Source organism: Tinamus guttatus, unplaced genomic scaffold (genome assembly GCF_059628265.1).
Source record: "Tinamus guttatus ecotype Peru unplaced genomic scaffold, ASM5962826v1 Tinamus_guttatus_pri_ptg000646l, whole genome shotgun sequence".
NCBI classification, from domain to species: domain Eukaryota; kingdom Metazoa; phylum Chordata; class Aves; order Tinamiformes; family Tinamidae; genus Tinamus; species Tinamus guttatus.
Genome location: NW_028289180.1, coordinates 479,918 through 501,092, shown reverse-complemented (window position 1 = coordinate 501,092; position 21,175 = coordinate 479,918). Strand labels below are relative to the sequence as shown.

Sequence of the window (21,175 nt, the reverse complement as noted above, 5' to 3'; positions counted from 1 at the left end):
TCTTGTGGAAAACAGCACACTCGGTGCTGTGCTTTGATACCCCGGCACTACTGCTGTGTAGGGAGAGCTGCCTTGTGTGAATATTGAGCCTTTCTCAGTGTGCTCATCTAGTGCAGACCTTCCTATTGCAAGTCTAGTAGTTGTGGTTAAGCTGTGTTGGATGCTTTAGAAAAGACTCTAGTCTAAAATGAAAATCAAATTTGCAGAGATCACTACAATTTTTAGCTTTTTTTTTTTTTCAAAACCACTTTCCTCACTGCAGGATTCTCAACCAATTCTGTCCCAAATTCAGGCAACTTCTATTTCTAGTCATTATATGTAGTATCTTTAGGTAAAGATCACAAGTTTTGATCTCTGAAACTGTTCTCCAAATGGATAGCTTTTAGCTATAATCAGGCTGTCATCCAACTTTCTCTCAGACTTAAATGGATTGTGCTTTTAAAGTCTCACTCAAAGTAATGTATTTTCTGACCTTTTTTGTAATGTCTGTGGTTTCATTTTAAATCTCTCTAGTGTTTTGAATTATCCCTTCTGAATTTTTAGATGCCAGAAGTGAGCAAGCTATTCCAGTAGCTGTTGCATGGATGCCAAGTGCGGGGGAGAACTTTTTTTTTCATTCATTTATTTTTTCCTAACTAATATTCCCCTGCTTACATGCCCATGGGTTGCTTTAGCAGTTAGCAGCAGTGTTCAGCACTTCTGTCCCTTCCCCTCTCTGTCAGGATGCACTTCAAGTCTTATCTCATGCTTCCTGGGGTGGAATTACTTGGCTTCACTGACAGTTTTGCCAGGTATCTTGGTTTGCTTTGTGCTTAGGGCCCTGAGGGAAGCCCTCTGTTTTCATTTCACTGATCTCTCCATTGTATATAGCTCTCCTAATCTTGCGTCATACAGCTTCATTGCTTTTCTTTTGGCTTGTTAATTTATGTAGTATATAGCGCAGGACCAAGAATTTATGTCAATGAGACGCTGACATTACCTGGATCGTCCCTTTCAAGTCTTTGGGTTCTGCTACTTATCAAAAAGCATCCTCTTTACTCGGACTTAGCTGGCTCTTCTAAAATCCTTGGATACAAATTGTGGGATTCTTCTGATCTTAAGTAACGTCTGATGACTGCTCTTTATTACAGTATTCGGTTACAGTCAAGAAGTCAGATGACATTTCCTGTGCCAAAAACAGCTTATATATTTATTGAATACTTCTGTTTTCCACAAGCGATGATTGACACACACTTTTTTTTTTTTTTTTGTTCAATCTTTGCCTGGGATTGTTTTTCAAATTCCAAGGATTCCTTTCATTTATTGTGATTTTATTTTTTTGAATCATTCTACTTTGTTAGATTTCTGGCTTTGGTTCCCTGAGTTTCTCTTTCTATCCTTGTACGTTTATTTCCGTCTCTTACAATGTCTTCTGTTAGGTAACGCTCATGCAGTTTGCTGATGAAGAAAGGAATATGTCCAGTAAAGCAGTGCATAAATACCATTTTTGCATATTCTCCCCGTGTTGGCTTGTTAATCACTGGCCTTTTGTGAAATTAGCCCTTTATAAAACGGACTAGGTATGCATGTTACCATTTCCAACTTTCCTCTTTATATACATAAGCAGAATGAACAGTAAATGAACTGTATGCACAATATAGTGCTGAAGTCTTTCCTTGCGCTTGCACTGCCCCTGAGTGTCAGCTGCTTTTTATCAACAAAGTGCCATGGAATCACCCTTGTTCTGTTCATGAAAGTGTCTAGAAATTTAGCATTGTCAATTCTACTGCTAACAACATGTTTCTTTGTGCATGTTGCTCACGTTGAAGATGATTTGAACGAGTGAGGACATCAAGCTTTCTTCTTCTTTCTTGCCAAAAGCAGGTGCCTAAGCAGCTGGGTGGTGTGTTACACAGAGTTGTCTTGATCAGCGTGAAGATTCACAAGGCATTCAGGCTTTGGACCTTCTAAATGATCAATGAAAATAATGGAGATCTGAGAGACTTCCATCCGTTTTTGGTCACTCATTTTTCTGTAGATGCAACTGCTGTTTGCAACCTATTTGAATTGGCAGAGGCTAGAGCCAGCAGTGTAAGGTTTCAAAGGAAGTGACTTGATTATATTGAACATCCAGCAAATTTGGATGAAAGTGCAGAGAAGCTTTAGACTTGGGAAGGGGAGAACTGAGTGGTCAAGAGTGACTTATATGATGCCATACTTTAATAGAGAGGTGGCACAGAAAATGAAAATGGATCAAAGAGGGCATTTGAATTAAGTGGAGACAGGCACCTCCAGGACTTCAGACAATGTAGAGAGTCTGGGCCTGTGAGCAGAGGAGGAGCTTAGCAAGTGGAAGCGTCGAGGAAGAGGACTTGGGTGAAGTCAAAAGGAAGAGCAAATGGAGGAATTGCAGGCAGTATGAAGGCCTACGAGGTTGCATTTGAAGTAGGAAGAAAGCAGCTGTAAACATCCTACTAAGTCTTTGTTTCTTCTCTTCAAAATGTACACAAGAGGAGGAAGGAGGGAGAGCATTTATGTTAAGTTGAAAAAAGTAAAGAATCGTAGACCTCCTCTGACTATGTGTGCCTTAACGTGCATGTATATGGCTTAGCCAGGAACTGAACAGCTGGGAGGGATGCAGGACAGACAGTTTTGGACTTTCTCCAAGGCTGTTGACTAGCGCGCGTGAGGGAGCTTAGATCAATTGCGAAGGAAGTCTTTCATCGTGTCTTTGGTTGAAGGAACTTCTGTTGACTGGCTCCTACATCTAGGCACTGACAAAAAGTCTATGTGCACTGTCCTTGTAGAAGGGCTCACCTGGAGCTGGAAGTAGGAGCCTGCAGCTGGCGTTGCATTTTTGTGAGGATATCCTTGCCGGTAGCAAAATCCACTGCCTCACCTGGGTAAGCATCTACGAGGGCTTTATTATTATTTTCCAGAAACATCTCTTTCCAACCGTAGGAGTCCTTCTGAAGGATAACATTGATCCAGTCTATTATTGTTTAGTCATCTGGTGACTAGCGTAACAGTACACACGATTGAATAAATCCAGCTATATTTGAGTGCACGGAATGGAATTAATATGAATATTATAGGGAAGATGGAATTAATGCTTGAAAGGGTAGATGATCATAGACATTAGATAGAATGCTTACAGGAGCTTTGCTAAAATGCTACAAACGTGCTGGAAAATGGAGTTAGGGCCTGCACTGGTGTTTTAATGAACTATGGTCTTGTAAATGGCCTGTGTTCTTTCTTCTCAGAAAGGGTTTGGCATTTTCCACTTTGAAACTACTGCTTTGCCTCATGCTAGTGATTTATCCCTTCTGGCAATCCTGTGCTACGAGATGGGGAGGGAGCTGGGAAGATCAGAGCATTTGGGAATTAGAGTGCCTGGATTCTGTTTCAGGAGCCCTTCTGACTACGAGGATAACCCCTCCTTTAGATGCACCTGCAAGTTCCACTTCACTTGACCTTAAACATCAAACTGAGGTGGGGAAAAGCTTAGAGGGCGTTACCAAGTGCAAATACAAGTGCGTTATAATGTGATAGCTCTTTGTTTTCTGAGCTTCTGTGGCGGATGGTAACAAGGCTGTTGGTGTAGGTGACAGCTGCATGGTCACACGAGTTTGCTTTTTAGTTGTATGTAGCGAAGCGGCAGTGAGCAGCAGAAGGCAGCTGCTTCTGGGCAGACTGCTCCGACATGAGCTGTGCTATGAAAGCTGTTTAATATTTTGGAGTTTGGTCCTTGCTTCCTTCCTGTAGTTGTTCAAGTCAGTGTTTGGGTTCCATTGTGGCCCTTTCACAATGAAAGGTGTGAGGTGTATTGTGAGCCTGACAATGTCCTGCTGGCCACGGGGCTACTGGTATGGTCTGGTACTGCCAAACACGAAAACTGCTGGGGCTTGTCAGCAAGATCTGCCCGTGGTAAAAGACTTCCCAGGATTTACCATTTGCTGTCTCGCCTCCTAGGATAGCACAGATTGTGGGAAAAGGGTGTTTTCCCAAGCTGTGGTGCGGAGACTGAAAGCCGAAGTCCTCAGCTATTTCAATGTGCTTGTTTCTGTGTCATTCAGCTGGCAAGTCAACTCTTGCTGCCCAAAGAGTAAAAGTTGAGATAGCTCTACTGAAGTATTTATGGACTCAAACAGTCCCTGCACATATGTGGTGCAGTGAGTGGCTCGACAGGGCTGAAAGGCCACTGGATGCTGCTGTGATACGAATATGTATTGTTTGAATACTTTGAAAAGTAGTGGGATTGTTCAAAATACTCAAAATATTGTTCAAAATTAAGGGTACAAGGGGAACTTTTCCCCATGCAATCCTTCCATTTCAACTTTCTGTAGTGGAAAAGAGGCTTGGAGTTGGGAGTTTCAGAGTCCTTACCATGATTTTTGCTGATGGCTTTTACAGAGGTGGTGGTGTCTGAAAGCAAGGGAAGGGAGAAACATGCAACACGCTTGTGATCTATGGTATTTTGGTAGAGAAACAAAGTAATTCTTGGTTTAGCTAACTTTGAAGCGTCAGTGCCTTCATTTTTAATCACCCTAGACTTTAACAAACTGAAGAGCTGTTTTGCCCAAGGATCTGGGGAAGTGGTGAAAAGCAGATGGGGCGCCCAGCTGGGCCTCCCCAAACGGCGGCGAAAGTGGCCACAGTTTCCTGCAGTGCCCCCTCGCACGGCCGGGAATTCAGCCTTGGCTGCTATGGTAGGAGAGATCGCTGAGCGGCTTCTGGCTCTGAACAGTGAATTTGGGCAGGTTTCCTGATGCCAAGTGCTGCAAGTCTTAACCAGCATGGCTGGAAATGAGTTGTCTTCCACTGCTAAGACTTAGGTGGTTAGTTACATCGGAGGGGCAAGGGGGGTACCTGGTTTACAGTAATCTCAATACTCGGGCCGCGTGGGCAAGGCGCACACAGGTGCATGTGCATGCAGCGAGGTTACCTTTTAAATAGCCACGATTGTTGCAGTAAACCCTTTGTCACCTGTTTATGTGTAGTGAGTTGGAAAGCGAATCATAGACTAGGCAGGGAAACAAAGTAGGGAGCATATTTGCAAAGCCACTTTTAACTCATTTACCAAAAAAGGATTTTAATGTTTTTTCTTGCTTGCTTCTTCCACTTCTTATACTTATCATAACAGGGAGATAACTTTGTCATGCAGTTTCATTCTGCTTCCCTTTTCTACCCTCTCTTCTCTGGGCAGAAATTGATCTTCTCTCCCTTACCTTTCCTTTTTTCTTTCTTTTTTTCCTCTTCTTTTTTTATTCCCTCTCTCTAAAAATCTGTAAATCCGCTTTTCTCCTTGTGAATATTTCAGGGAAGGGATATATCTTGCCATGCAAATGGCAGCGTTTGCAGTAATGCGCTTTATTTTAAAAATTGTTTTGTGGAGTAGTTGGATGCCTGAAAGCAAATGGCTTTAAGGACCTGAAAGGTAACACAAGAGAGGAGTAATAGGTCATTCAGATTTTTCAAGAGCAAATCATGTCAAACGAACCTACTTTTGTTCTTACCTTATGAATACAGAAGTAGTATAGTAGATATCTTGACTTGAAAATGTTCAAACTAATGTTCTCATAAGCAGCCTCGGAAAGAGGCAGATTACCTAAATGTCCTCAAAAAGGATACACGGTGTGTTGGCAATTTTGTTTAATTGTAATGCTACGTGGTTCAACATAGTTAGGACAGTCTTTTAACAGCGTTACACAGAGTCTTTAACTAGTCTCTCAGACTTCACTGTGCTTCACTAGTTTCCCAGGGATACTCGGTAATCCCATGTGAAATGCATTTCCTCGCATGGTAACTCCAAGTGTTCTGAAGGATGCTACCAGCCAGGAACACTGGCTGCAGTTCACTTGGGGCAAACGTAGCACGCTGGCTTTTCCTAAGAACCACCGTACGTGCAAGTAGAGCATGGCAGAAGATTGGCTGGGCGGCAGGTTTGTGGAAGAGCTGATGGGTTCTCAATGTGGCACGAGTCAACCCGATTGCAGCGTTGCAAAAGCAACAAACGCTGTGCCAACACGCAAGATGCAAGTCAGTGGTGCAAGAAGTCACCAGGGCAGAAGGGAACTTCACTTGCAATGCTTTGGGTACCATACCCAGGAGATCTCAGGTGCCTGGAACAGACCTGGAGGAGAGGTGGCCTCTGCAGTGCTGTGGCTTCCTCTGCAACAGCCCTTGGAGTATTTGAGGGGAGAGGGAGGCAAGACCAAGACGGGAGCTAGGTGTGCACTAACCTCCTCGTGCTGCTCCACTGAAGCTGTGCACGTAGGTGCCATTCTGGCAGGCTTTGGTATGCGGCTGGTTTTCACTGCTAGACCCATTCCGGTAAAGGACAGAGGGCTGCTCTGTAGTTATGCTGGTATTTCAGTTCCTTCAGTTAGAGGAGACCATGGGGAGAGGGTTTGGTGCTTGATTTTGGTAATATGAGCAACACTGTATTTAATGCTGCTCATGTTAATTAGATGCAAAAATTAGTACTTGTCTTGGCCTTGCATCAGATTTTATACGCTGAGCTGCTTGCATCTGGAAAAAGGAGTATTTTTGTTACAATGTCCTAAATGAAAAATTCTCTCTACTAAATATTTCTTTAAAAAATATGCTCAGTATTTATTTTTTAGGCTTTTTTCTTCCTCTGTTATGCTAAAATGCACGTGCTGGTTGAAATGTTTGCTCTGTTTTTAGTCTTGTTGGTTGGTGGTCTTGCTTATGGATGTATTCTGATTATCTCTCTCTTTTTTTTTTTTTTTTTTTTTTGATTCCCAGGAGACAAAGATGGCAGCAAAGTGACTACAGTAGTGGCAACTCCTGGACAAGGTCCAGATCGACCACAAGAAGTTAGCTACACAGACACCAAGGTGATTGGAAATGGATCTTTTGGTGTTGTGTATCAAGCCAAACTCTGCGATTCAGGAGAGCTTGTGGCCATTAAGAAAGTCCTGCAGGATAAAAGATTTAAGGTGAGACTGCATAGCTGCAGAATATTCTTCATAAATGTTTCTTCATTTTCCATTCCTTTGACGGCAAACTCTCTTCCTAATTATTTTCTTTGGAACACATAAATGCAAGCAAAACTTTCAAGACCAAAGATTAAACAGATGGTTTATGATAAGTGGATTTAGTTTAACTTGAAAATTAGTGAGTCACGGCTGTTACGTTTATTTGAATTACTGCAAAACAGGAAACTAAAAGTCCTGGTTTGATGTTGTGGTGCTGTTCTTGGTGCCAGACTAGATTCCTCACACAATGAAATTGGGGAACAGAGGAAAAGCTGTTCTTAAACTTACTTTCTTCTACCATAGATTCTTCTCCAGTCATTATGAATTAACCCAGAAAATGAGCCTAGGGCAGTTTGGAGTGAAGGGGAGCCTTATGAATGTGATCTAGTCTGGCAGATTTACTAGGCTAGTGGAACTTCTTTTCTAGGTTAACAAGTAACATTTGGAAAGAAAATCACACTTATATCTGGGTGATATTCAAAGCAAATAAAAGTTAAGGACCACCAGCAAACTAATCACCACCATTACCTCTTGTGCTGGGTGGACATAGAAAGTTTTGTTGCCCTCCTTTGAGGTCAAGTGGCCTGGAGATAGATTGCACAAGTTTATGAATGGCAACAAGGCTTTGGCTTTCAACACCTGAAATCAAAAGCCTCAGCTTTCTCTCCTTTTTATTTATTTACCTGTTTTTCCTCCAGTAATACTCAGTTAGCTTTGCCGATGTCAATTGTAATTTGTATCCTGTTCTGCTACCAAGATCATTCTTTAAAAGTGTTTCTCTTTTTTCTTGGGCCTTGAAATTGAGCCTGCCATCACCACAAGGCACCAGCATGTCAGAGATGATAAATTAAGAATGGAAATGGGAAGATATTTTTAAATTAAACAAGGGCAAGTACAGGGTCCTGCACCTGAGGAGGAATAACCCCAGGCACCAGTACGGACTAGGGGTTGACGTGATGGAAAGCAGTTTCGTCGAGAGAGATTTGGGGTGTCCTGGTTGATAGGATAACTTGGAGCCAATAATTTGCCCTTGTTGACAAGCAGGCCAATGGACTCCTGGCCTGCATCAGGAGGAGAGTAGCCAGTAGGTCGAGGGAGGGGATCCCGCCCCTCTGCTCAGCTCTGCTGAGTCTGCACCTGGAGTATTGTGTGCAGGTCTGGGCTGCCCAGTACAAGAAGGACATGGAGCTGCTGGAGAGGGTCCAGTGTAGAGCAACAAAGATGATTTAAGGGACTGGAGCATCTATCGTATGAGGAAAAAGACTTAAGTGACCTAGGCCTGTTTAGTCTAGAGAAGAGAAGACTGAGAGGAGATCTGATCAATAAATATGTGTAAAGTGCTTGAGGGGAGAATGTAGGGAGGATGGGGCCAAACTCTTCTTGGTGATGGCCGGTGACAGGACAAGGGGCAAAAGGTACAAATTCAAACACAGGAAGTTCCATCTCCATGTGAGGAAGAACTTTTCTGTGAGGGTGACAGAGCCCTGGAACAATCTGCCCAGAGAGGTTGTGGAGTCTTCTCTGGAGATCTTCCAATCCCATCTGGATGTGACCCTGTGCCACGTGCTCTGGGTATCCCTGCTGGAGCAAGGGGGTTGCACTAGGTGATCTCCAGAAGTCCCTTCCAACCTCAACCAGTCTGTGATTCTGTGAAATTAGCCAAACATGTGCAGTGCTTTTTAACTTGTACTTGAGAAAACCATGTTATCTTCTTGTATTTTTCCTATACTTACTAATTCCTGGATTGTGTATGTGTTAAAGGTAATAATTGGTATTCATAGTATAATGCAAGAATGGCTGAGAGATGGGAAGGGTTGAAGCTCTAAGCTAGTTGTGCTTAAAGCTGCTGATTGATCTTTTCTCATTGTATCTTGTTAGGTGGAAGAGCAGTTCATTTCTTACCAGAGTCCAGCTGCTTTGGTGTCAGCTAGTGCTTTAGATCAAAATCCTTGGTTTTACAGCTTCTGTAATCTCATGACTTGGAGGTCGTGCATGATGTGGACATGAAAATTTGGCCCAGAATAGACTAGCTTTGGTTATATTTCTTTCAGTAGTTGATTCTGTGACACTCTGACTAGATACCATTTTCATTTGGGTTTTAAGCAATTAGAAAAAAAACATGGTATCTTTGAACAGGACTCCTATTAAAAAGAAGTCATAAAATCTAAAGACAGGGTGTTTCCCCCTTGGACTTCCCTTGCTCACACACGATGGATGCACACTGAGAATGCCACCTCTGCAGAGACCTTAATACACCTAGAAGGAAGTAATAACATGCATATGGAGATTTACTGGTAAATAAGCTTCGGTCATATCTGCAATGTTAGTCAAGTTAAGTATTTTCTCATGTTCTTACCCAAACCTGCATCCCAGCTGTATGACCTCATCCACTTTCATCCTCAGCTCTCTAATTTTTCCCCACCTTCATCTGTGTAGTGCTCCCTTTTCAGTCTTTGTTTTCATATTCTCCTCTGGAAGCACATGTTCTCCTGGCTGAAGGTGTAAATTTGTGTATGGAGCTGGTTACCCTCAAGGTTAGATGAAAGCCTCTGCCTGGACAGATTTGGAAACTAGGGACCCATATCTTGTATCAGGAGTAGCGTACAATTACTTCAGAGTATGCTGCTCTTCGGGAACATCTGATACAGGTTGTAGGTAGAAGATCAAATGTTTTCCCATTAAACAGGACCTCCTGAAAGTGTGTTGGCTGCACAGTTGCACTGCAGCTCTCGTTCAGAGAGCTCAGCCGGGAAGTGTAGCTGGATTGGGCTGTTGCCACCCCGGCGTGACAGCCTGCGTCACCAGAAATCGTGCAGAAATCCACCCCTTGCCGCCAGCCCATGAGGACAGATCATGAGGAAAACCCTATGCTAGGCAGTGGCAAGTGACAGTAGGACGCGGGTTATGTGTGCTGTGTGTGCATTTTGTGGTTTTTAATCAATGTTGTCAACTTCTGAGAGCATAGAGGACTAATACTTGAGACACGTCTGCACTAGCCGCAGGAGTGGAGATTTATCGGGAGGAGAGTTAATGTACAGAAGCTGCTTTCTGAAATGTGGACCATCAGTGAAAATTTCAGCTGTCTACTCCAAGCTGGTGCCTGCTTGCCTTTTATACCCTGACAGGCCTTGCTTGGTGTGCTCTGCATAATTCCTCTGCGTTCTAGCTCTTAAGTAAAATAAATAAAAAAGTTTTGCGAAGCCGGTAAGAACTCCCTGAAACTTCAAGGGACGTGATTCAGAAGCTCTAACAAGTGCCAAGGGAACGTCATCTCCTGGCAGTCTTCCTATGTGTCACGCATGCGGAAGAAGTTTATTGTGAGGACAGGAAAATGCGCCCCAGTTGGCAGCGTTTAGGTCTTGTAAAGATCATTTTAAAATTCATATGTGCGTAGTTCAGTGTAACCTGCTAGAGCACTGGTATTGTTACACTAGGCATGCAAACAACTATCTGAGGAGACGAGCTTGAATGGTGTTTCAGGCCTATTTTTTTGGTTTGCAGTTGTTGTGAACTCATTAGGCTGCATAATGCAACTGGTCTCCATATTAAGAATGGAAATGTAAGTCATGTCCTTTTGGGTGATCTACTTGTTACTGATGTGAGTGAGAGAGATTAGGAATCAATCTTGTTGCAGTTTAATCTGCAAAAAGTAATAATAAGCAAGCAGGTTTGTTAACACAAATAGGAACATTCTTGGTCCATTTTTTTTGTATGAGTCCTATTTTATTTTTTTCTCATTCTTAAGAAATCTTGTTGGAATGAATACATGAATTACTAGAATTACATTCTAGTTGGCAGATTATAAATACTTATGAACAGGTCATATCTGGATTGCAATACTGAATGTGTCCTCCTTTTTTGCTCGGCTGCTACTATCTAAATGATGAGCAGAGTTCTTACTAATTCTACCCCTTTTAAGGCAGCCTAGATGGGGCATCACTGGCAATAGCTCATATGGTCCTCAAGCACGCAGCAAGGGAAGCCCAGCTCTCCGTGATGTGAACCACTCAAATGATGTGGTCAAATTGACTCAGATTGCTTTAAATATATCAAGCTGCTATATGTATAAAAAGGGTGCTTTTCAAAGTACTCTCTATCCCCTGGTTGTGTTAATCACAGCAAATTCTGATCATAGCAGCTCTCAGGAAAAAAGCGAAACCGTAAGGCAGAATTCTCCTGTTGGAAGAGGCTGGGTGTTTAGGGTCATAAGCTGTGTTACCTCTTCAGGAGACTCCAGAGTTTTACGCAGCTAGCAAAGTCGACCCAGTTTTCTTTTCGGGTAGGCTCTGTGTCCTGCCTGTGATTGGAGGCATCGCTCTGTGTGTGCGCATGCAAGACGGGCCCTGCTGCCTAGTGAGGTCGCTCTTTGCTGCTCGAAGTCTCAGCAGGCTCTTTGCAGACACCATTAATAGTCTGCCTTGCACTTGCAGGCTTGGTAAAACTAGCAGAAGGAACTAGCTGGTCCCAAAGTCTTTTCAGAACTGTCCCTGAAAACCTTTCTATCACCAACTGAAGGGTTGCAGCCCCTCTTATAGACTGGGCCTGTCAAGTCTGATGTGAAATATCAGAGATATCTCAGCACATGTGTGGTTGTTTTTTTGAACATTTTAAGACCTGGAAAGCTGTTCTCAGTTTCAAATGGTTTCTTACAGACTAGGCTTTCACTGTTGTGTGTAGGCCAAATATGCAGCTCCAGCTGAGCTTGGCGTAGCCGCGTTGCTGGAGATGGTTACTGCAACAATAGTGTTTCTTGTAGCAGTGCTTGATCTGTGCATTTTTTTGAAGGCTACCTGCCCTGAACCAAATCTGGCTTTTGGCAGTAATGGTGGTTTCAAACGCCTGTGTGTTGAGAGAGGTATCTAGTTCTCATTCCCAGCCTTGCGTTTCAGCTGATTTTTCTCCTCCTTGCTGGCAAGGCTGGCAGCCTGTGCATAGCTCTGCTTTGGACGGGTTTGGAGTGCTCGGTGCCCTGCTCACTGTACCAGCTGAAACCTCCTTGGCCCTGGAGGTGTAGCTCAGAAGAGATCTAGGAGGTCCAAAAATAGCATCGTCTTCCATTCGTGCTATGTTCAAGCTTCTGTAATGCAACTGTTTGCAGTTATATCATGACTCTTTCTGCATATGTTTTCAAATCTGTCCAGTGAAATGGATGCCTAATAGATGGTAAGACAAAACAGTTCTCGAGTGTGGCAAGTAGAAACAAGGTGCAGTTTGTATGAATGTCTGCGTGTGCCTGGTAGGGTGAATTCCCACGTGTTTCCCTGGGGAAAGCCACATGTTGATAGGGCAATACTTGCCATAAGAAAGTGTTGTGTGAGAAGGGAGGAGTCCAAACAAACCTTGAGGTTTTGCCTTTCTGCTCTGTGGATGCTTGGAGAATCCGTGCTGTACGTACATGCTGCCGTTCAAGCACCGCAGTTATTTTGGATTTTGAGCTTTTCTATCTCCACAAGTTTTTGTCTGGCACTGCTCCCTACGCTATGATTAAAGGGATGATTTTAAAGCAAGGTCGCCATTTGTGGTCTGCTTTCTCTCCCCTCGTCTGCTTTTGGTGCATAACTTGAGACAGAGTAAACCTGCCTGTCATATGTGTGTGTCTGCTAAGTGAAAAAAAGAAACTTAAGAAAAATGGGCTTTTTATAAAAAGCTTTTTGCCCCACCATTCTGGGTAGTTTATGCAACTGTTGTAGTAAGGATTTTTTTTTTTTCCTGTTTTATCTCAAATGTACCAAGTGAGTTTGTTTGCTGTTTGTGAAATATATTAATATTTCTGTTCCTAAAATAAGCCTGAGACTACCCTGAGACATAGGGGTTGGACAAGAATAACACGGTGTTTTCCAATCCTGACTTTCAGGTTGCAGTTTAAAAGGATTCCAAATATGTCAGAGTGGAAAATATATAGTTTAAAGCACATAAATAGTTACAACTCTGCCCCACACTGTGGCTAGGTGAGCACAATAGGAAGATTTTTTTCAGAATTTCTGATCCTTGTGAACCTGAAGTTTAATTTTAAGAAGGCACTCTCCTTCTACTTTTCTCATTTCCTATACAAGAAAAATGAGAGCTCTGCAAGAAATAGGGCAAATGTCCTCTTTATTACTCTCATTTGTAGATCCCAAAGCCTTGCCTTACAGTCGCACCTCCTGTGTAGAACCGTGGCACAGGTCCTTAGTCATTTGTTGCCAACACAAGAGGTGGCTTTACCATTCTTAATATTTTTGGAATGCTGTGCTGATGCCCAAAATATTTTGTGAAAAGTATGTCTTTTGTGTTCTATTTTTATAGAAAAATCTGTGGTAGCCTTTCAGGAATGTTACTGCAAATACTATGTGTCTTTGCTTGCCTGAGAATATGCTCTCACATTGGATATTATATATCTCTGAGACTGGCAGAGGGAAATTTGCTTCTCTCTCTCTGATTTAAGAACCAAGTATTTAATGGCTGCTGCTGTACCCTCTTAGCATAGAAATGAAGGGGTTTTTGGCTGTGCGCAGCCTAGCAGCAGTGGAGCCCATGAGCTGCTCCTGGTTTTCTGAGTGCCCTTATTTGAAGGGAAGAGAGGAGGCAAAAAAATCTTCATGTCACAATAAAATTCCTGAAGTAATTCTGAAGCTCAGTGGTTAAGTGACATATTGCTGCAGGAGTCCATACACAAATTCGAAGATGGATTTTTATTTTAGTTTTTTCATCTTGCAGTTCTAGCTAACAAATTGCCCGAGTTGCGTCTGCTGCTTCTCAGAGCTGGTAACGCTACAGTCGTGCAGAACTGGGGTATGAAAGTGTCTGGAAGTGACGGGCCAGTAGACATCATCTACCTGCTCCCCAGTGCTCCCCAGGTGGGACGAGACTCTTCTGTAGTGTATAACCAGAAAACAGTGCCTTTTTTTTTTTTTTTTTTTTTAGCTAAAACAGTGCTTTTTGTGACTACTTTAGATGTTTGGTGCATCCGAGGCATCAAGGGTTTTTTTTGCTCTTCTGGATTCTCCCTTAGATGTCCCACAGTGTGAGATTATCTGGCTGCAGAAGATGTAGCACAAATTTCTTGTATCTAGTGATGTGCTTTACCTGTGGCTCTCGTTTGCCTTCTTTCATCCTTGCTAGGTTAAATTACCTTTGGTTCACCTTGCCTTTCTTAGTGTGTGGGACGTGGTATTTAATGGTTTGCCTTCAGTTTTAGTTTGTGAATGCAGATTTATATCTTCAAAATGCTTGGCTGCTAAATCAGGCTGTAGCAAATCTTGGTGTGTCTTTTGAAGTCAGCATTTGTTGTTTATTCAAATATTTTACTGGAGTAGTTACATACTTTAAGGGGGAAAGAGCAACTGATGAAATGTGAGGCACAAGGAGGACAGAGCGCATTCCACCACCTACTGCATGGAAGCATGCTTGAGTAGAGGGGAAAGGTGTCCTCCTTCATGCATCACTACCTTGTATAACTACCTTGCAGTTCAGCTCTTGGCTCCTCTTTCTGTTTTTTTTTTTTCTCCAAAAGAAAACAGTCCAAACTTGCATATGTTGTTCTTTATTCCTGCGTCCTCACTTCAAGAGGGATAGTACGTTCAGCAAAACAAATGAGAGTTTCAAGGAAATGTGAAAATTTGAACAATTTTTGGTTGTCACTTTGCCTGCGGTGCCCCTGGCATTTTTGACGCAACTGATGTGTCTGGTGTGGCCTTCTGGAGCTGTAGGAGCCAAGTAATTGCTCGTTGGGGTTTTTGGTATGAATGGCGACATGCACTACCCACTCCTGGCTCTGAAAAGTAATGGCAAGGGAGGAGGAAATACTGTCAGAACGCTATTTTAAGTGTTTTGCCAAGCATTTATTGTTCAGAGACACAGGTCCTTCAGTGCCTGCAGGGCATATTCCAGAATTAGCAGCACTTCTACCTTTTTTTTTTTGCCTTGGCTCCTTTTGCTCCTTGCAACAGCTGGTAAAGTGAGACTTGGGTGCCAAGCAACCACTTTGTAGGCTGCACAAGGGCATGAATTGCTTTTCTGCCATCTTACGTTGCCCTTCTTTGAGAGATGCTGCTTGTGGGTTTTGTTCTTCAGAGATCCTTACCTCAATGTTACCTGACTGTGGTATGCAGTGAAATTTGACATCGTGTCCAAGGCTGAATTTAAGGTGATGGACGTGGTGAGAGTTTGTTGGATGACCTAGATTCCTGCATCATCTACCACCAGATATAAAAGTGGATCTCAATTTTTAGTGGCTTTCTATGAGTTGTCTCATGTAATGACCCCAAAAAAGAAATTTTGAGGAAAGTTGATGAGGAAATTCCTTCTACTGAAGAAAATTCTAGCTGTGGTTGATGCTTTGGTGCTGTGTCGATACTTGCCTAAGAACATAAGCAATATAAGGAATAACGAGGTGGTTCTGCAGTCTTCCTGTTTTGGGGGAGAGGAGTAAGGAAGGGTGATACTTAAAGTGCAGTTCCACTTCTCTGGACTCTCGAGATATGAGGTGTGCCATTTATCGTGGTCCTGAATCCATGCTTTAGAGTTTCAACTTGATGGAGAATGAGTTGTCTGTCTTCAGAGCGGGGTTTTGTTTACGTAGCGCCTGCTATGGTGAGCTGGGGTGAGTAACCAAGGTTCCTGTGTGTGTCACGATGCACAGAGCTGCACGTTATATATCCTGTCCCATCCTCCTCTGGGACCGTGGAGCCCAGTCTAATGATTACGGAGCTGGCAGCAGTGTTCGCTGCACCTTTGCATTGGTGCTGCTCCCTTGAAAGCCCAGCTAGGATGATTAGAGTGCTTAGACCTGAGCTCGCCAGTCAAAACACAGACATCCACCTGAGTCACCGGAGCAGGATCATGCATATGTAAAAGAGCACCTCAGTCTCATTTTGATTTTTATTCAAGGGACTTTCTGATGCCACAGAGTCACAATCTACTTCCCTTCTTTTTTTTTTCTTTATTTCTTTTTCCTTGTTTTTGCTAGAGTTTATCAAATGAGAATGAAGACAGAATATCTAACTTCATGCCTTTTAGAGCTTCATCTGCCTCTGTGTTATTCACTGGAAGATTTCTCTTAGTGCTGTATATCAAACTGAGTTTGCAGGCTCTTGTGTGCATTCATACTGGCTTCATGTCATCAGACAAATGAGTCATAAATGTTGTGTTGTACAAGTTTGGGGGGCTTGAAAACAGACATCCCATTTGCACCAGCCGACTCATAGTGCAAAGATGTTGTCATCTGTTGCAGACTGGGCCCTGAAATGGGTCAATGGAGCTTTTTGGGGTGTTTTGCATTCTGACATCCTAAGCTTTGCTGGTTATCAGTTCTGTTGCTCTCAAAGTAAGTATAGAGCAATATATTTTTTTTTCTTTACTTTTTGAACATAGATTTTCCTAGTAAACACTTTTTCTGCCTCTTTGAACCCAGGAAGGCATCTTGGTGGAAAAGTTTGGTTAATAATCGAGGAAACTTTAAAAAGATGTGTTGATGACTCTTTTGAGAACAGGAATGAACAGTTAGTGTGGAAGTTGGCGCTCTGGAGTCTGCTGTTCCCATGGGTGAACGCTTAATCTTTCTCTTTGTGGTTCTGTGCTGGATGTGCTCTACAAGTAGTAGGTAATTTTGAGTTATGAAATGGAAGATGGTGAGAGTTGATGATTCCTCTTTGAGACAGCGACACTAGGAGTTCCATAGACAGGAGGGAAATGGAAGAAACTAAGAACTGCTCTTCCTAGATTTGGCTCTTCTGCAAGTGCATCACTGCCTGAGCTGGGCCAGAATTGTGTGAGAGAGACCTGGAGCTTCCCTGGTTGCTCTAGGATTATTAGCTCCATTCATTGGTCATGAGGTGCCTCCAAAAAGTGGAGGCATAAGAGAATGAAATGGCAATTCTTTCCCCAGAGTGCTGGAAACTGCAGTAAGTGATTTGAGTCAGCATTTGAAGAGCCAGAGCAAATAGACAAGAACTAGATATAAGGTATGGTTGGGTGTTTTTTTTTTTTTTTCCCTCCTTCTTCTTTCATCCCTTTCCCTCCTAAAAAAATCGACATAACTTGGGAAAGGGTTGACAAACACACAGTTTGCAGGTGGTGCAGTTGATTTCCTTTCAGGCAATGACTCTGCTTCAGTAACCGCACACAACAGGCATAAAGGTTATCCCTGTTCATGGCGCTCATACTGGCCTAAGAGATCGAGTAGGGCCAGGAAGTAGCATGAGACAAAGGAAAACTAGGGCAGGTTGAGGGTTGCCCGGAGGGCCAGAGGCAGACCTGAGTCAGTGTCCTCATTGAGCAATTCTGGTGGCAGCATGCAGGCCGTCAATTAACTGGGAGGATAAACAGTGCAAGGGCTCTTGTTTTGAGCTCATCTGATGAGTATCTCTTGGAGGGAGCCCGCCTCGCTAGCAGGAACATTGTGTCCCTGGTGCGAACGCGCAGCGCTCTGTGCAGCTGGTAGGAAAAAAGTCCCTTTGCCGTGCAGCCCTGAGCCGTGGCATCCTGTCCTACTGGCTTGTCCGCATGGATCTGCATTTGGATAATTGTGTCCTGAGCAAGGAGTCATCTTTCAGTATTTTCTGCTGGCTGAATTTTGAATGCAGAAGGGTCTTAAGACTGCATAGAACCCAGTTTTAACAATGTGTGTAAAGCCATTGTTGGTCTGGGGAGGGGATGGATTGAGCTCTGAAGACATAATCCTGTTGGAATATCATGCAACGGGTGGTATTTCAGTGAACGTGTTGCTTCTTAGTGCCGCTGTCAGTGGGAGCTATCACAGGAGCTTCTCTGCTAGAAACTCAGTCTCTTCAGCCTGTAAAGAGCAGCGCTGCAAACCGCGTTCCTGTGACTGGCCTTGATGTGAAAGGACGACTCCAGTTATTTCAAGAAATGGTGCTGCTCATACTCAGTTGTGGTCTCTTCACCTCCGATATCGGACTCCTCAGAGTGTGCTCCTTCTCGAGCACCAGTCTTTGGCAGCTGCAGCCCTTATGTCATAAACTCCCGTAAAATAGAGCTTCAGTTGCTTAGATCTGTATTAAGTTATTGCTGACTGGGAAAACAGGTTTCATAGCCTGCTTCCCCACTTCTAAAATACCCAGTTGTAAGTTGGCTCTAAAATAAAATAAAACCTTAAAGGGACTTAGAGACTAGTTACATTTATGTTGGCTCATAGTTGTGGGGGTGAGGGCTCAATGTTAGGTAGTTCTGGAGATCACCTAGAGGAATGAAGGGAAAGAGAGTGGGATGTCCGTTTATTGACAGTCCTCAAGATCAGGTACCATTTTCATCAGTTCCTGTAATTGTGGCAATCCTTCTTGTGTCACAGAGGAGAAACTTGGGCTTAAGCAGATGCAAGGGCTGTTTTCCATATTTGTACTTATCCTAGAGGAAAAACCAAACTAAATGCATTGCCTCTGTTGTGGAGCCTCAGAGGTTTATTAAGTAATGCCTAAGCTGTCATTTCAGAGGTGCTGCAGAACAAGGTAGCCCCTAACATCTAGGCCAGTAAGGGGTGTTACATTTGATAAAGATGAGAGGTAGATTTTTATTATTCAGGAGGCCATATACTGAATTTTGTTGTTCCTATCTAAAATGTTAACGCCTTGCTTAGGTATTATTTTGCAAAACCCAAGTAAATAGTAGAAAGAGGAGAAGGTTGCTCTACAGCTTTTTCATCTCTCTCCTGCCCTGATATTGAAGGGTAACGTAGCCAGCTGAGAGCTAAAAGGTTGAGGGGAAAAAATCTTTAGCGTAGAGATACACTGTTATTTGTGACCATCTTGATTGCTTTAGCTAATAGCAGACTTGTGGTTTAAAATCTCCCTTAGACTTTCCAAGTCTTCCTCTTTCTGAATAGATTTTTGTCTCTCAAAGATATGTCTTGGCATTACTAAGACAGGAAGGATTTAACTGCGGAGTGAAGGGCAGGTCGCTTCCTTGCGAAGCGCTGGTTTGTCAGCCCTTGAAAGGCTCCTGGCTTCCCTGGGAGCTCCCATGCGCTGAGGAGGTGCCTTTCCAGGGCGGCTAGTGAGAACCTTAATTTCAGAAACCTGATTTGTGCATTGCGATGGTGCTGGTGTATTTTACTGCTGGACGTCACCCATTTCCTGTGTTTCTAGTACCTCTGAGGAGCTTTTTGAACCCAGAGTAGAAATGCGTCACCATTTCTTCCACCTACACAAAGGTATGAGCCTCCTCCCTAATAGCGCATGCTTCGGATTTGGCACAGATGCATGTTGTGCTTTGGGGAGATCAGGCAGGCCTTTATCTCTTAGGAATTTGCTAGCGGGCAGGGGGTTCTCGCCTCATCCGGGCAAGACTCTCGCCTGCTCTCCTGTTGGGCTTGCGCGGTTCCTCGGGCCGGGCCAGGTGCCCTGTCTGCCTCGGTTATCTCCCCTCCACTTGCTGATGTGATTTGTAAACTGCAGACAGTTCTTAACGTCTCCTTACATAAAGGAGGCAGGACAGAAGAGCTCCATTCTGTTCATGTGTGAACATTTATGGTCTCCCTTGTGCATGTTCGTGATTTCTCGGGATTTCAGAACGCTGAATTGGTCAGAGGAGACCAGTTGTAACGACTTCTTAGAAAAAGTGGTTTGTGTGGCTTGTCTGCTGTGATGGATGCAGCTGCTCTTGGGCTCTTGAGCATTGGAAAGTGCTCCAGCTGCATGAGAGGATGAGACGGGTCTGTATCTGCTGTTTCTGGCCTTATGCTTTAGGTGTCCCTGCGTATGCAGGGGGGTTGGACTAGATGATCTCTAGAGGTCCCTTCCAACCCTAAGCATTCTATGATTCTATGATTCTATGATTATTTCCCCTATGCAACAAACAAGGCAAGGGCCCTGACACAACTCTCCTGCTGCTGATCCCCACAGTGTGTTTTTTGGGTGCCGTGCCCCCTGGGAGGCCTGCTGATCATCCTCTAATCAGGACTAGCTCATGTGCTCTGGGTGTCCCTGCTGGAGCAGGGGGTTGAACTAGATGATCTCTAGAGGTCCCTTCCAACCTCAACCCTTCTGTGAGTCTGTGTGTATGTGTGCAAAGGTTGGGCTGGGATTGCACAGGAAAAAACATAGCAAAAATTGGGAATACTGTTACCAGCCTTGCCTCTCTCCTCAGATTTTCATTTCTGAGATTTTTTTTTTCCCCCCACCAAAATCCTTTTTATCTGCAGCCTTTGCACAGGTTTTTCTCTTGCCCCATGGGATTTTTTACGTGTTTAGAAAAATGTCTTGGCTTCCATTCCCTGCAGCCCCAGCTACTGCTTTTAATCTCGCCTATCCTCTCCGGCCACTTTGTTACTCCAACATCTGTTGTAGATTTAGGAGTGGGAGTTGCGGGAAGGCCACGTGCATCAGCAAAGAGCAGCAAGGTGTTGAGGGAAGAGCCGCACCGTATCTTTGGGAAGCCAAGTGACTCTGGAGGGGCCGTCAGGAGAGCCAGATGTTTGCAGGTATTGGAGGAGAAGGGCCGAGCTTCACTGGGATTAGGGAGTCACTGGGTGTCTGGGCTGTGCTAGCTCTGTGGAGCTGCCCTTTGCGAAATGCCTGTCATAAAAGCCACACTCTCTTATGCAAATAGGTATAAAGCCTCCTCTGCTTGTCCTTACTGTTTCTTTGGGGAGAATTTAGGCTAGAAGTGAATGTGAAGATCTGCTAATCTTTTTATTTCAGTGCTGCAACAACCTTTAGCCTGAGGAACACAGTTCTTGAAAACGTGACAGTGTTCACAAGGTGCCAGTGCTGACGGAGGGGAAGAACTCCAGAGCAGCAAATCTGATAACCTGTTCTACCAAAAGTGAACAGCAATGCTTCTGGTAGCTTACAGTGGATTTGTAGTTGAACATAGCTGGCTTTCCCTTTTAAGTTTTGTGATTAATTTCTTGTATCCAACAAAAGGTCAACCGGTGAATTTATTTTACAGCTGCCGGAGGAATGTGCTACAGCCTTTTAATAGGAAAGTACCTCTTTGAGGAAGCTTGGCTTGCTTTTATACATAAACCCATGAAGACTTAGTTTTGACATGTTCTTATAAATACATATTCTTGTAAATACATGTGTTGCTATAAATACCATGTAACACTTGGCAGGGTTTTTACCATCTCATACTGGGTTATCTCAGACCTGATATTTACACGTGGTGGTTTTAAAACGTAGTGATGCCTGCTTATGGCCAACCTGTCTAAACCGGCATGGGGAGCTCTCTGGGAGTTTGGGGAGAAGAGTTTTTCC

At 43.6% G+C, this 21,175-nt stretch overlaps 1 protein-coding gene across 2 annotated transcripts in view; it reads left to right on the top strand.

Annotated features, from left to right (window-relative positions):
- The window catches only part of GSK3B (glycogen synthase kinase 3 beta), a 122,440-nt gene that overhangs the window by 37,209 nt on the left and 64,056 nt on the right, over positions 1 to 21,175 (top strand). For both annotated transcript variants that reach the window (XM_088535783.1, XM_088535784.1), the window contains exon 2: positions 6,751 to 6,944. In XM_088535783.1, coding sequence (XP_088391909.1) covers positions 6,751 to 6,944 — 194 coding nt within the window. The remainder of the gene's footprint in view (positions 1 to 6,750; positions 6,945 to 21,175) is intronic.